This window comes from Ambystoma mexicanum, chromosome 6q (assembly GCF_040938575.1).
Source record: "Ambystoma mexicanum isolate Mex_15411 chromosome 6q, UKY_AmexF1_1, whole genome shotgun sequence".
Classification (NCBI taxonomy): domain Eukaryota; kingdom Metazoa; phylum Chordata; class Amphibia; order Caudata; family Ambystomatidae; genus Ambystoma; species Ambystoma mexicanum.
In genome coordinates, this window is record NC_090937.1 from 871,894,415 (window position 1) to 871,908,805 (window position 14,391).

General features: G+C 46.0%; 1 protein-coding gene across 3 annotated transcripts in view; it reads left to right on the plus strand.

The window, feature by feature from the left end:
- Window positions 1-14,391, plus strand: part of PALLD (palladin, cytoskeletal associated protein) — a 1,335,292-nt gene that overhangs the window by 687,991 nt on the left and 632,910 nt on the right. For all 3 annotated transcript variants that reach the window (XM_069631388.1, XM_069631389.1, XM_069631390.1), the window contains 2 exons: window positions 5,179-5,245; window positions 13,469-13,577. In XM_069631388.1, the coding sequence (XP_069487489.1) occupies window positions 5,179-5,245; window positions 13,469-13,577 (176 nt within the window). The remainder of the gene's footprint in view (window positions 1-5,178; window positions 5,246-13,468; window positions 13,578-14,391) is intronic.

Genomic DNA, 14,391 nt, shown 5'->3' on the forward strand with positions numbered 1-14,391 from the left:
TGAACTGAGTTCGTCCTGCTAAAATAAAACACACGACAAACACCACAACCGCGCCAAACAAACATGTCCGAAACGCACATGTCTGCAAAGTGTGATGGGTAAGGGTACCACATACTGCACTCGCATCATTGTACAATGCACCGCTAATCGTTTAAAACAAAAAATGTCTATGTGTTTCTGTCCGCGGACTAAGCTCTTTAACGCATCACATGTCCGCGCAGCAAGAAACATCAAATCAGGGCATGAGTTACCATATATGATAGGAAGTGATGTCACTGGTGAAAAGGTGCTGAGGTGACCAAGCTGATTGGTCACTGTCTGTTTTGTTAAACAAAGAATCAAGTGATTAATCAGCTTGCAGGAACAGGCAAAGCTGCGACTTTGCTCTGCCGCTCGAATCGGCTTGCAGGGAAAAATCAACAGCCCTCAGTACCCGTACCCATTTTTATTGCCATGCCTATAAAGTTTATATTTTGAGACGTGCCGGTACTGAGGGCCGAATAGTGCCGGCCCATTTAAAGCGCTGGAAAGCAAAGAGGTGGCAGCACAGCCAGAGGCTACACAAATCACAGCAAAACCTAATTGTAACGTGCCCCTCAGGGCCAGCCTTAGAAGCCGCAGCGACCCCGGGCAGCACATCAAAACACGTAAAAAACACAGTGGCGCTAATTTACAAAGCTTTATCCAGTGGGTATTTCCTATTGAAAAACGCTTAAGTAAGTCAGGACCAGTGTGTTTACGAGGGTCAGGTACAGGGGCGGACTGGGCCATAAAATTGTCTCGGGCACCAATGAAAAAGTGGCCCACAGCTGCAAACGGTTTATCATTCCTTTTGTGACACTCTTTGAATAGTAACCAAAGAGGACTTTTTTGATTTAGTGTGTTGCAAATCATGCATTTTAAAGAATATTTAGCAACACTGGTCAAAACTACTAGCCTCAGACTGAATTAACTCTTCAAACTGGCCCAAATTGGCCAAGAAAGTGGACCACTTTGGCCAAAAAAAACTGGCCCAAACCAGCATTTTGTATTGTTGGTTCGGTCATAGGCCTAATGCCCTATAGACCAGTCTAAGCCTGGTCGGATAAAGCTTCCTCTTGCACTACGCCACTCGCCGGTTGTAGGAATCTTGTAAATCATCCCGATTCGTGATAATACATGTGTAGCTCGAGGGGCAGTAGTGGAATCAGGTGTTCGTCTAGAGTCAGTGAAAATAAATCAAAAAATAATAAGCTCCCATTCAGAGCTCCGGAGTCGCGTCTGCGCATGTGACGCCACTGAGCAGCTGTGCGCGCGCTTTACATTCCTGCTCAGTGCGCAGTCGCCGCCGTCACCGAGAGAGAAGACGGCTCCGGCGCGGACGCCTGTCCCTGGCACCCAGCTTCCTGTGAGTGAAGGAACTGAATGTGTGCGGGAATGCTCCAGCGCCTTCCCGTGACCTCGTTCAGGAACGCGCTTTCCTGCAGAGATTGTAAAGTGGCGACAGACGTGAAAGACAAAGTTTTCTTTTTGGGTTAGACTAAGAAAGCGGCCAAAGTTCAAGACTCTGCGAAAGCAGGAGAAAAAGTATAGATTTACTCAAAAGCTTTATACAAAATGTATAATACATAATTCAAGTCATCCATAACATACGTAGAACAATTATACTCCAAAAATGATTAAAACTACTTAGTTATCAGACTTACATTAAAACAGCCAATTCTCTCCCAAAAGCAGAGGCGTTGCTGGGGGGGCTTAGGGGGCTATAGCCCCGGGTCTTTTGGTTGTAGCCAAAGAAAGAAGTACAGGGTCTACAACCAAAAGGCTAGCTAGCCCCAGTCCCACCAGTCCGACATTAGCTTAGCCCCTGATCTTTTCCAGACCTAGCAACACCCCTGCCCAAAAGTGCATAAACAGTTTCGATAAAGTGCATACCATTTCGTCTGGTTGCTATATAACAATGGCCACCATTTAAAGTTTCCTTATTACAAGTATGTGAAAATGTATGGTCAGTGCAGAAAATGAACAAACTGTACTTGGGGAACTCCGTACCCCTCCTTGGCACACGGGGAATGGGGTAGCAGGCATGGAGGAGCGGATTGTCAGTGGGGTGGGCGGTACTGATGGGCGGAGCTAGGCGTTGAATGATGTGGGTGCCCTGAATATAGGATGCTGGATGCTTTGCATAATAACAAAGTGCATTTTGGAAACAAATGAATGACCACCAATTCATGAAACATGTCTGTAATAATAACTCAAATATGCATTCTTTCTCCGCATGTAATGCACACTGGGTATGGATATGTCAGGATAATCAACCTGACAGTAAAATTTGTGCAAAGCATAAGGCATATGCACCATTTCACTGTTTGAGTTTGAGCGCTCCTGGTGACCAAAGGACGACTTTTAGATACTGTATGTAAAGTCGTTCTGTAATTTCCTTGAGCATTGAGACTCCAAGCGACTTGTGGCAACCAGGGGGCATAGAGTTTCCTCAACGTGGGCGAGGTTTGGGCCTTGTGTCTTCATGGAACTGTGCTCCGGCAAAGCCATTTTTGCCAGAGCACAGCTCTGTCTTGTTCCAGCCCAATTCCTTCCCTGCTTATGGCAGATTCCTCGAGTATAGTTAAAATATTCCCAAAGTCCCAAAGAATGTGACGCATGCAGAATAGGGGGCGTACCCCAATATTATACCAAAGCGTTGAAGGATTGCGTAAACCCCTTATTCAATCAAAACAGTGGAATGTCAACTCAAGACTTCTTTGGCCTGATTGGTTCTTCACGGGACCATTACTGGCAAAGAGGTCAAGATCCTCAACATTCTCATATCAGGTGAAGGCTTACCCCTCGGACCGTGAGCAGAGAGAGGCCGGCTTCGGTGTGAGCAGAGCTGAGAGGCTGCCCTGCTTGCTCACTTCTTGATCATCTGTAATGTGCAGCGAATGAACGCAAATGACTGGGCTTGGCATCGCTGTCACGGGTAATGGCAGATCCACTCTCACCGCTCAACACAGGGATCAACCATGGCCCTTAAGCTCCTGAAATGTAATGCACACCAGTGACTTACAGAGTAGAAAAGCCTACTACTTCCCTTGTCATGGTGGACCATTCCAATACGAGGAGCCGGTGGGGACTCCAGGGGCTCTAAATGTCAAGAGATGCCTCCTGCCTCAACCTTGCCGTACATAGGCAGCAGGAGCGAAGTGGCCTCTAGCAGCAATGAGAAGGCCTTTCAACCACTGAAGTGAAGTGAGTTTCCGAAGGATGCACACACTGTGCAGCTGCACCGCTGAACTTCACGTCTGGTCACTGTTGCACCACAGAAGGGCTTTAAGTGGGCCGGGGCTAGCCAGGCCCAGGCCCGGCAGTCTCCAGAAAGGGCTCCCAAGCCGGGCCTTGCCGGGGCCCACCCTGACTAGCCCCCGCCATGCTGACACCTCAGGCAGCCGTTTAGCCGAAGCACTGCACAGTTGAAGCCTCTTAAACAAGGCTTCATGATGCGTGATGACTCTTTACTCGGAAACAAAAGGAGAGGCTGGGCCATACTCCTGTTTCGGAATACAGAGTCATCACGCAGTAGGCAGGCCTTTCATTCATGGAGCCTCTGGTTTTTAACGGACTGCCTGCTGCGTGCGAAAGCTAGGGAACACTGGTGTCCCACCTTTGGTGCGCCCAGCCGCGAGAGGCTTGGCACACTAAAGGTAATAATACCAGTGCGCTCCAGCTTTCACCACTCCCCAACCCCCCCATTGGCGAGGGGGGCTCTCGTTGGTAGACGTGGCCTAAGTATACACATACCTAGGCCACAACCCCTAATGCGAGCCCCCCCCCCCTCGATTAAGCATCCCACTTAATCCACTGTGCCACACTGATTTGGGAGTAGGAGTGTATTTCACCCCGTGGCTCTCATTTCAAGGTAGTTTTTCTTACAATGTTCTACCCTCTTCTGGGTGCTTTCTTCTCATAAGAATAGCTTAAAAACAACAAAGGGCGCACTAGCATTGTCTATGGAGACGCCCACAGGCAATTATTGACCAGTTTATGCCCAGCCCTGCAAGAAATCCCAGTGTCTTCTCCCCAGCCAATAACCCTTAAAAACAAAACTAACCTTTACATGCATATATGTGCCGCTCTTATAGCAAAGAAGGATGCTTTGCACCGCGCTATGCAACCTTATGGTGGCTTTCCTTTGGAAAGGACGGCTTTCCATGGTAGACGGACTATGCGACAGCAGTTACTTTACCAGTGAGAAGGGAAGGCTGATACTGCATAGCAGAGGCAACTTCATGCCCACACACCTGGGCTATTAACCCATGCAGTGCTTTCTCTGCACCCCGTGGCAGCAATGTCCCATGTGACCCCCCAGCTCATAATTAGGCAGTATTTTAAACATAGAACGTGCTTGAGTGGGCGGAGTGCATACGAATTTCCTATGTAATGCATGACGAAAGTATTGCCCTTTAGCCGTTAACGTTTAGTGACTCTGCACTGCCAACAAACACCCTGATTCACAGAGCAGTGCACAATGTATTTTTGTAGCACAAAGTGACTTTGCACTGACTCTGCACTGCAAATAATGCACTTTGCACTTCTCTGTGAATCAGAAGGCCTGATTCACAGATCGTTTTTCAATGGGATTGCACCATTGTAAAACGCTTCTGCGAATCAGGCCCTGGGTGTTTATTGGCACAAAGTCACTTTGCACCACGCTAAACTTGCAATGAATCCGGCCCTGCGTGTTTGCTGCACATTGCAAAGAGGGAGAGGTTGAAGGGCAAGCATTGGCAGAAAGAGGGAGAGGTTGAAGGGCAAGCATTGGCAGCGCGTGCCACTGGAGCAGATCTCACTGCTGGGTCCGTGGCATTTGGGGTTTTGCTAGTGGAGAGCGGAGGCATCCATCTCACAATGTCTGTATACCACGCACTCTTTTAATGCTCCAACCTACGGATATCTAATGGTATTTGCTGTTCCTATGTACTAGGCCCTTGCAGTGAAGTGCCAATCACCATGCATGAAGGTACCCCTTGGGCTCAGTCATCACTAGTGTGGGGGAAATGATGGGGCATCCGTGTGCGATGAAATCAGGGGAGCTGGTGCTGGGAATGGAACGTATTTGGCTCCCCCTGCTAATGTGCCATGCATGACGCTCAACATGACATGCCAGTGAACATAAGTCGTGACTTTGCTTTCTTTTTGCAGGAGCCAGTTCCTCGGATTCTGACGGTGAAGGCATCGGGCTTAAGTCCAAGGGAGGAGCCATGCCGCAGTAAGTGCCATCTGTCGCGCATGCCACTGCGCCATTCCAAGATTAGGGGCTAAACACCCTCGCCAGGATACTAGTCACTACTTTTCAGAATGCGAAACAGCATCCAGCTGTCAAATGAAGCACAAGCATGGCGGCCACAGTGACGGGCTTCACATTCCAAAGGAAGTATTCAGAGAGGCTGCTGCTCCCCAAAGGCCCACTGACTTGCTAAACGTGGCCCTTCGGTGGCTGGCAAGCTTGCCCTGTTCTCCCCTGGTCATTTGTGACGCCTCCTAGTTGTTGAGGGAGGCGCTGACCTGCTGATTCCCTCTGTTGGCCCCTCCATTGATAGTTCATCTTCTTCTGTTTTTAGTCATACTCTCTGATGCGACCCGCCCCCGCCGTTTTCATTCAGTCCTTCATCTCTTTCTTCTCCCACTCTTATTTAGATGCTGCTCCTTTCTCTTCCTGCTCTCCCTTCCCAACCGCAGTCAGCATTTATAAACTTGAGTTCTACCCTTCTTCTTGTTTACCTTTGAAATACCTGCAACTACCCTTTCAGACCCCTCCCAGCCACACTTCCAATGCATGTTCTATGCTGCCTTCTAATTCCCCTTCAGCACATTTCTTCTCATGTCCCATTCCTCCATTAGCTCCCCCTCTTCTTGCTTAACCTTCCTATATATGTTTCAGTATTCTAACGTATGTTCTACCCCCTCTCTTTCCATCTTACAACACATGATCTACGCTCCTTTCTTATGGAACCTTGCAACACGGACTCTCCCCGCTCTTCCTTTTCACCATTATTTTCTTTTATCCCCCTTCTCTTTCACCCTTACAACATCTAGTTAAACCTTCTATCATATGTTAGAAACTCCTATCTCATTAACTCATATGAAAGCAGTCTACCTCCTCTCTTGCACAACCTTTCCTTTGTTCTTCCTTAGCTTCTCGCTCAATCTTCCAACATCTGTTCTCCCCTAGCATCTCACTCAACATTCCAACATCTTTTCTAGATTCTCACTCAAACTTCCAACATCTGTTCTTCCCTAAATTCCCAGTCAGTCAACATCCTAGCATCATTTCCTCCCTAGCTTCTTGCTCAATCTTATTATTATTATTATTATTATTATTATTATTATTATTATTATTATTATTATTATTATTATTACCTTCTCACTCAAGATTCCAACATCGGTTCTTCCCAAGGTTTTTGCTCAACCTTCCAACATCTTTTCTCCCCTAGCTTTTTGCTCAACAATCCAACATCTTTTCCAACCTAGCTTTGCACTTAACATTCCAATATCTGCTCTTCCATAGTTACTTGCTCAGTTTTCTATCGGTTCTTCTCTAGCTTCTCACTCAACCTTCCAACTTCTGTTCTAGCTTCTCAGTGAATCTTCCAACATCTCTTGTGCCCTAGATTCTGATTCAACACTCTAGCATCTGTTCCTCCCTAGTTTCTCACTCAACCTTCGAACATCTGTTCTCTCACATCTTTTCACTCAACATTCCAATATCTGCTCTTCCATAGTTACTTGCTCAGTCTTCTTTCGGTTCTTCTCTAGCTTCTCACTCAACCTTCCAACTTCTGTTCTAGCTTCTCAGTGAATCTTCCAACATCTCTTGTGCCCTAGATTCTGATTCAACCGTCTAGCATCTGTTCCTCCCTAGTTTCTCACTCAACCTTCCAACATCTGTTCTCCCACATCTTTTCACTCAACATTCCAACATCTGTTCCACCCAAGGTTCCCGTTTAACATTTCAACATCTGTTCTTTCTTAGCTAAAGGAGCTCTGTGCTGCACACAGATGATTGATCAACACTGCCAAGGCAACCTACTAACAAAACGCCATAGCCGAAGCAACAATGAAAGTAGAGCCCTCTTCAAAGCCATCAAGCACTGTTAACAACCCTCTGCCTGACCCACCCATAGCACACTCCATTAAAAATGCGCTGCCATCAACTTTCTTTGTCAACAAGATCAACGTAATCCATCAACACATAGACATAAACGCTGCAACAGACAGCACACTGCACATCCCATCTTGCAAAACTACAACTACCTGGACAACTTTTAAGACACTAACTATGGAAGACCTCATTGCCACCTTAGTATCCCTTAAGGCCACATTGTATGCAGATGACATCCTCCCTGCCTCCGTACTCAAGACCCTTCTGACTGAAGCACTCCTCCCTTACCTGACAATCTTCAACAGATCTCTTACTGAAGGCACCTTCCTCTCGACACTCAAGACCATGCAAATCCTCCCACTTCTTAAGAAACCAACACTGGCCCCTGCGCATCTCAGCAATTAGAGCCCCATCACCCATCTTCCCTTCTTAGGTAAGAACCGTGAGAAAGCAGTAGCCAAGCAACTCCTCCAATACATCGAAGCCAATAAATCATTCAGTCCTACCAATCTGGCTTCAGACCCAGATGCAGCACATAAATGGCTACCATCAAGGCGATTGATGATGCCCTTAAAAACCTCAATGATGACCATCATTGCCTCCTAGTTCTCCTTGTCCCCTAAACAGAATTTGACACACTAGACCACAAGACACTCACTTACAATCTACATCACTGCATGGGGATCAGCAAGATTGTCCTCAGCTGGTACAAATCCTACCTTGCTAGTCACCAAAATGGATTCTTCCAGATCACCAACTCTACCCATCACCTGTGGAGCCCTGCAAGGATCCATCTTGTTCCCTGGGGATCTTCAATCTTTACATGGAAACGCTCTGAACCCTCCTCGCTCCACACAACACCCACATCCACCAATATGCAGATGATATGCAGATCTACCTCAAGATATCCTCCATCAAAGACATCCACAGGCTCAAGGCCTGTCTCACATTGGTAAAGTCCTGGATGTTCAGTGCTTACCTGAAGCACAACCCCTCCAAGACTGAATTCCTACTGTTGACCAACAACAACGAACACCTTGAAAACCAGACCTGACTTTCTGCTATGAACCTAGATGTCATCACCCGCCCCCATCCCCACTGGCCACCTGTGCAAATCCCTTGGGTTCAACATTGAGAGACACATCACGTTCAAACAGCACACAGGAAGGTATACACAAACGGCTTGGTACCAACTTTCTCTCCTGTGGAAAATCAAGCATTTCATCCCAGAAAACAACTTCATATCCGCTGTCCAAGCCTTGGTCCTCTCCCATCTGGATGGTGACAATGCCCTTTTGGAAGACCTTCCAGCGACTACCCTGGCACCCCTCAGAAGTGTCCTGCATGCTTCAGCAAGACTCAGCAAATTCAATCACATCACCTCAACCTTCATCGAACTGCAGTGGCTCCTTCTGCAAGCCCATATCATCTTCAAATCATGTTGCATCATCCTCAAGGCTGTCACCCTGAAGTCCCCAAGCTACCTCACTGAGAAACTCAGCATCTCTGGAGCCATGCGATCCACCAGAAGTAAGGAAAAGTGCAGACTTGATTTTGATGGTGCATGAAGTAAAGAACCAGAAGACAGGCCTTCTCTGCCTATGCCCCAAGACTCTGGAACCTCCTCCCCATCAACATCAGACTTTCCCCATCATTTCTACATTTCGGGAAATAGCTCAAGACCTTCCTCTTCAAGGAATGGCTCCTCGCTAAGACCTAGGTTCATACACCTTGCACTCCCCACCCTACCTGAGACTCGATGATCTGCTCCCAGCTGTCTCCTCCCCTGGTTGCTTGTAGATTCCTTGCTGCCAGTTGTCCACCTCCGCCAATTCCCTGTTAACCCCTGCTCCCTTTTTCTCTGCTTCCCTCACAGTGTACTTATCCCTATGATTGTAAAGCGCTCTGTTGCTTCCCGAAGCTAGGTCTGCGCTCAATAAATATCCTAATGATATTAATAATAATAATAATAATTATTATTATTATTATTGTTCTTTCACAGCCTTCTATATTTTGTCCTCTAGCTTGTCATTCAATCTGCCAACATCTGGTCTACCTTAGCTTCTCACTCAACATTACAACATCTTTTCCAGCCTAGTTTCTCACTTAACACTCCAATATCTGTTTTTCCAAAGTTACTTGTTCAGCCTTTTATCTGTTCTCCTCCAGCTTCTCACTCAATCTTTCAACATCTTTTCTTCCCTAGATTTTCATTCAACATGTTTGCATCTGTTCCTCCCTAGCTTCTCACTTAACCTTCCAACATCTGTTCTTTCCTCGCTCAACCTTCCAACATCTGTACTTCCCTATCTTCTCACTCAACCTTCAATATCTGTTTTCCCCTAGCTTCTTGCTCAAGCTTCCAACATCATTTCCTCCCTAGCTTCTCACTCACCATTCTAACATGGTGTCCAGTCATAATTTCGAAAACATAATTTCGAAAGTCAAAAAAGTCGAATCAAAAATGTCGAAAAAAAAAATGTCGAATTGTTTTTTTTTTCGATATTTTTTTTTGGGCTCTAGTTTCTGTGAAAAAAATAGGTAAAAATAAAAAAAAGGGGGGTTAGGGGGGAACCCCCCCATTTCGAAAAAAAAACGTCATTAAAAAAAAATTCGACATTTTTTTTTTCGACGTTTTTTTTTCGACTTTTTGACTTTCGAATATTTTGTATTCGAAATTATGTCTATGAACCTTCTAACATATGTTCTCCTCTAGCTTCTCACTCAACCCTCTAACTTCTCTTCTAGCTTCTGACTGAACCTTCCAAAATCTGTTCTCTTCCCTAGACTCTCAGTAAACATTCTCGCACATGTTCCTCCCTAGCTTCTCACTCAACATCCCAGCATCTGTTCTTCCATAGTTCCTTACTTAGCCTTCTATCTGTTCTCCTGTTGCTTCTTACTCAACCTTCCAATATCTGTCCTCCCCTAGGTTCTCAGTCAACATTCTAGCATCATTTTCTTACGAGTGTCTCGCTCAACCTTCTAGCATCTGTCCCTCCCTAGCTTCTCACTCAACTTTCCAACATCTGTTCTCCCCTAGCTTCTTGCTGAACCTTCCAACATCTGTTCTGCCCTAGCTTCTTGCTCAACCTTCCAACCTATGCTCTCCCCTAGCTTTTCATTCAGCATTCCAGCATCTTTTCCACTCTAGCTCCTCACTCAACATCACTGTTTTTCTCTAGCTTCTCGCTCAACCTTCTAACTTCTCACTCAATCTTCCAATATCTGTTCTCCACTGGATTGTGATTCAACATTCTAGTATCTGGTCCGCTTCTCGCTCAACATTCCAACATCTGTTCTTCCCTAGCTGCTTGCTCAACCTTCCATCTGTTCCCCGGTAGCTTCTCACTCAATATTCCAACATGCATTCTCCCCTAACTCCTCACTCAACCTTTCAATGTACGTTCTACCTTTCACCTTCGCCATTGAAGCTTGTGTTCTACCTTTCCTGCTGATCCCCCATGCATCTTTCATTGGAGCCTTCATTTCAGAAAACAGCCCTATCCTCACACACACATGGTCACTGCCCTGGCACACTTCTCCCACACGGTGAATGATACATGTGTGACTGTCACGTCACTGAACACCCCGATTATTCACTTTGAAAGCATCACACTGTGTCACTCCTGAACACCACCTTTCATAGTGTATTCCTTAAAGCGGGCTTTTTGTCATCTCCACGAGTACTTTCTTCCACAATATGCGTGTGCTGTCATAAATTGTGGCTCTGCTCGCGTTGAGGCCTTTCCCTGAAAATATGCGAAACGGAAAGAAGGGCCCGGGGGTATAATTCCAAACTTGCTGAATTGTTTTGAAAATATATCTTTGACTTGGTTTTCAATTTGCCCATGAGCCTGTTTCATGCTCTGTTTACATTCCAGCCGCGTATCCGCGGACTCCGCATAGACCGACTCAAAGGGACATGTTTACATAGTTCGCCCTTTGTTTCACTTGTGCATAGTTTGTGTCAAATGCCGTGGTATGGGGAGAAGCACATTTTAAAACCTTGACTCGGAAAGGATTTTTTCGTCCACCTACTTCCTGGACACATGTTTTCGTCAAAGCCCACCATGCATGCAGCTTGTTGTGTCATCACACATAAAACAGCATAGGATCGTGCATAGCTGGTGGCTTTATTTGGGTAACTCACATTGCGGTCTACTGTATGTCGCAACCACATGGGGGTCTCTTTCTCAGCAACGGCCGCGGGAAAAGGTAGCCCCGAAATCTGAACAACAAGCTGCACCCTTTGTGCAACAAGGAATCTCCAGCACCATTCCATGCCAATGTATCATGCGCTATGGAGGAGCCAATACCATCTGACAGCTCAGGCATTCTTTCTCTAATCCAAGAAACCAACAATTGATGCCAGGCCTTCGAAGTCTTCACCCCACACTCCAGCCCGGGTGCCAAAACTCTTCTCTTACATCTACAGCTACCTCCTCGTCCATCAGATGTGTCTATGCACCCAGATACCTTTGGGTTAGGTGCGCTTTATAAATAAATAAATAAACGACCATTTGGACAGCCTGATTGGGCAAGCAAAACACAAAGCTCACTGAAGCAAAGTTTCAACCTCGGGTGCAAATCCTGCTCATGTTGCACCTGTTTGCTTCCAATGGCCTCACTGGCGTGCCCGACTCTTCTCCGGTCTGTATCAGATCCGCCCCACAAGCTTCAGCACCGCTTTTCAAAGGGTACGCCATATTTGGTCAAATCACCCGAACACTGCCCCTTCCACTGGCTCCACTGCCCCACGCGTACAATCGCCTAATCACGAAGCATTGCATGCCAGGCAGTGATAGCAAAAGGACAGGACTCCCAGTGCAACACCAGCAACCCAGCCAGTGCCAGACTGGAGCTCCATGAACGCAAAACCGCAACGGCTTGGAAGCAACCTATCCCAAGGAACCAAAAGAAGCCCTAGAAATACTTTTCAGAGTGGGCCAGTGGTGCGCGTTTTTAGCAAGCCCAACCCTCTCCCATGGGGACATTTGGAAATAGAAAAAGATACCTTTAACTGAATGACCCTGCAACAATACTATGCAACGGCAATATTGAGTCCTTGCCTGTCCCAGTGCTAAACAGACATATTAATTACCAGTTTACATCTGGGAAACATAATTGCTTATAGTTTAAAGTTTATGGACTTGTCAGGAATAACAATGCACAATGTACATTACAATGTTTATTTTACTTCAAATGCTACAAATTAATTGTTTACCATTTGCAATTGCTGATTTAAAGTCAGTCACAGGCTTAATAATGTTGTAAATTAATTGTTCATTACTTGCAATTGTGGATCTAACAGCAATAAGCTCATTAATGAATTGTTATTGATACTTTCATGTTCCCTCTGTTAATTTTACTTTCACCTTTTGGAACTTAACAAATGGATTTTATCTGTTTAGAGTAAATACTAATTGATTCTTAAGTAGAGTCCAACAAATTCCTTGATTATTGTTTTTATTCAGTTTAATGCCTTTTGTTGAATTTGGATGAATGGTACCAAAGCTATGGGTGGATTTCCATAGACTCAATCTCGTGGATTTCCAACTATGGAGACCCGGCATCACAGAATAAGGATAGTTCAAATAATAGAATCTATCCACTAAATTCATTGCTTTCTCTTTTAGAGAGCACAGGGGTACACCTCTTTGTTGATGACATTTGGACTTCCCTGTCCCTTAATTCATTAGGAGCGTAGGTCTGGTGCCTGTACCAGTACTGCCAACAGCATGGCACCCATGAGTTACATTGTCCGCCTCTCTACATTTCAAAGTGCTCCCACCCTCCACCCGCACTCCTCAATCCGACAAGTTATATAAACCATTTCTGAATCACCCCCTGTGCCAAAATGCATTCAATGTTAGTGTCAATTCTCCCCTGTTCTCTGCGGAGCACTCTGTGCAGCACTCTGTGCAGCACTCTGCGCAGCACTCTGCTGCTTCTTGACGTCAGATCCGTGCTTTGGGTCTCAAATAAAATACATGAAGCATTTCTGTGCACAATCCTTCCAGCAAGTGTCCTGTCTGTTCCTTATACACAAGGGGCTTAAATGGAACACATGTGAAGGCTGCCCAAATAGGGACCTACGTGAAGCTCTAATGTTCAGATCCCCCAGATCTCCCCAGGTGTGAGAAGGCCACCTAACTCCTACTTTGTCTTGGGATTCTGGGACTTGTAGTTCTCCTAAATTTAAAATGCAAAAGAAAAATGTGCAAGTACCAAAACTAAAGGGGCAAAACCAAAAATGCATGACGTCACACACGGGAAAGGGAAACTTGAGAGCATGTACGATCTTACTAACACCTTCCTTCTTTTCAGGGCTCAAAAGAAATCCACTTCTGTTTCCTTGACGATAGGATCCTCTTCCCTGATGTCCGGGGTGACCACCACCACTGTGATACAGCCCCTCTCTGTGCCTGTCCAGAAGGTATGTGTCTACCCACCTTCATTTTTCTGTGTGCCAACTGTGGTGTAGACTTAAATAACAATTATGATTGTCATTTTAATATGTGTGGAATTTGGAAAGCTCCAATCTAGCCGAGAAGCAATGGAGAGCCCAGAGGCTTTAAAGTGATATGATTGGTTATTTATAACACGCTTAATATCCAGAGGTTTCTAAGTGTGGACCGAGCCTGGGTTGCTCAGTGTCGTCTAGCTTCCAGGGCGAGCACGTTGCCCCTGAGCTATCCTCCCGAGCCTGGGGCCGGAGGGGAACAGAGGAGCAAGGAGCTCCAGAGAGCAGAAGTAGGGCTGAGTGGAGTGAACAGCAACTGAAGAGATGCTATTTGAGGAGAGGGTCTTCATTTTTTCTTTGAAGTGTAGGGTGGCGGGGACAGCCTTATCTGTGTTGCTAACATGTTTCAGAGACCAGGTGCAGAGCAGAAAAGGCCTGTTTCCTGGTTGTTCCCCTCTTGCGGTTCTTTGTACTCAGTGATCTTGTGGTTGGTGGTTGTGTGCTGGCATCCGGAAATGGTGAGCCTCTTTGTCAGGTAGAATGGCAGTTAGGTAGAAAAGATTATTTTGGAATTACAGAACATTCCAATAAAAACATCAATAATAAACACAGGGATGATATGATAAGTCATCTATAACGCGCCTGTACGCAAGTGCTTCTAGGTGAGACAAGAATGGGGGAGGGGGAAACAAGACAATGATCTTACTAGGCCTTGTGGATTTCGGACCGTGCAAGTGCGACAGCGTAAAAAGTACAGAGGGTGGGAAAGGGGATGTGCAATCAGGGC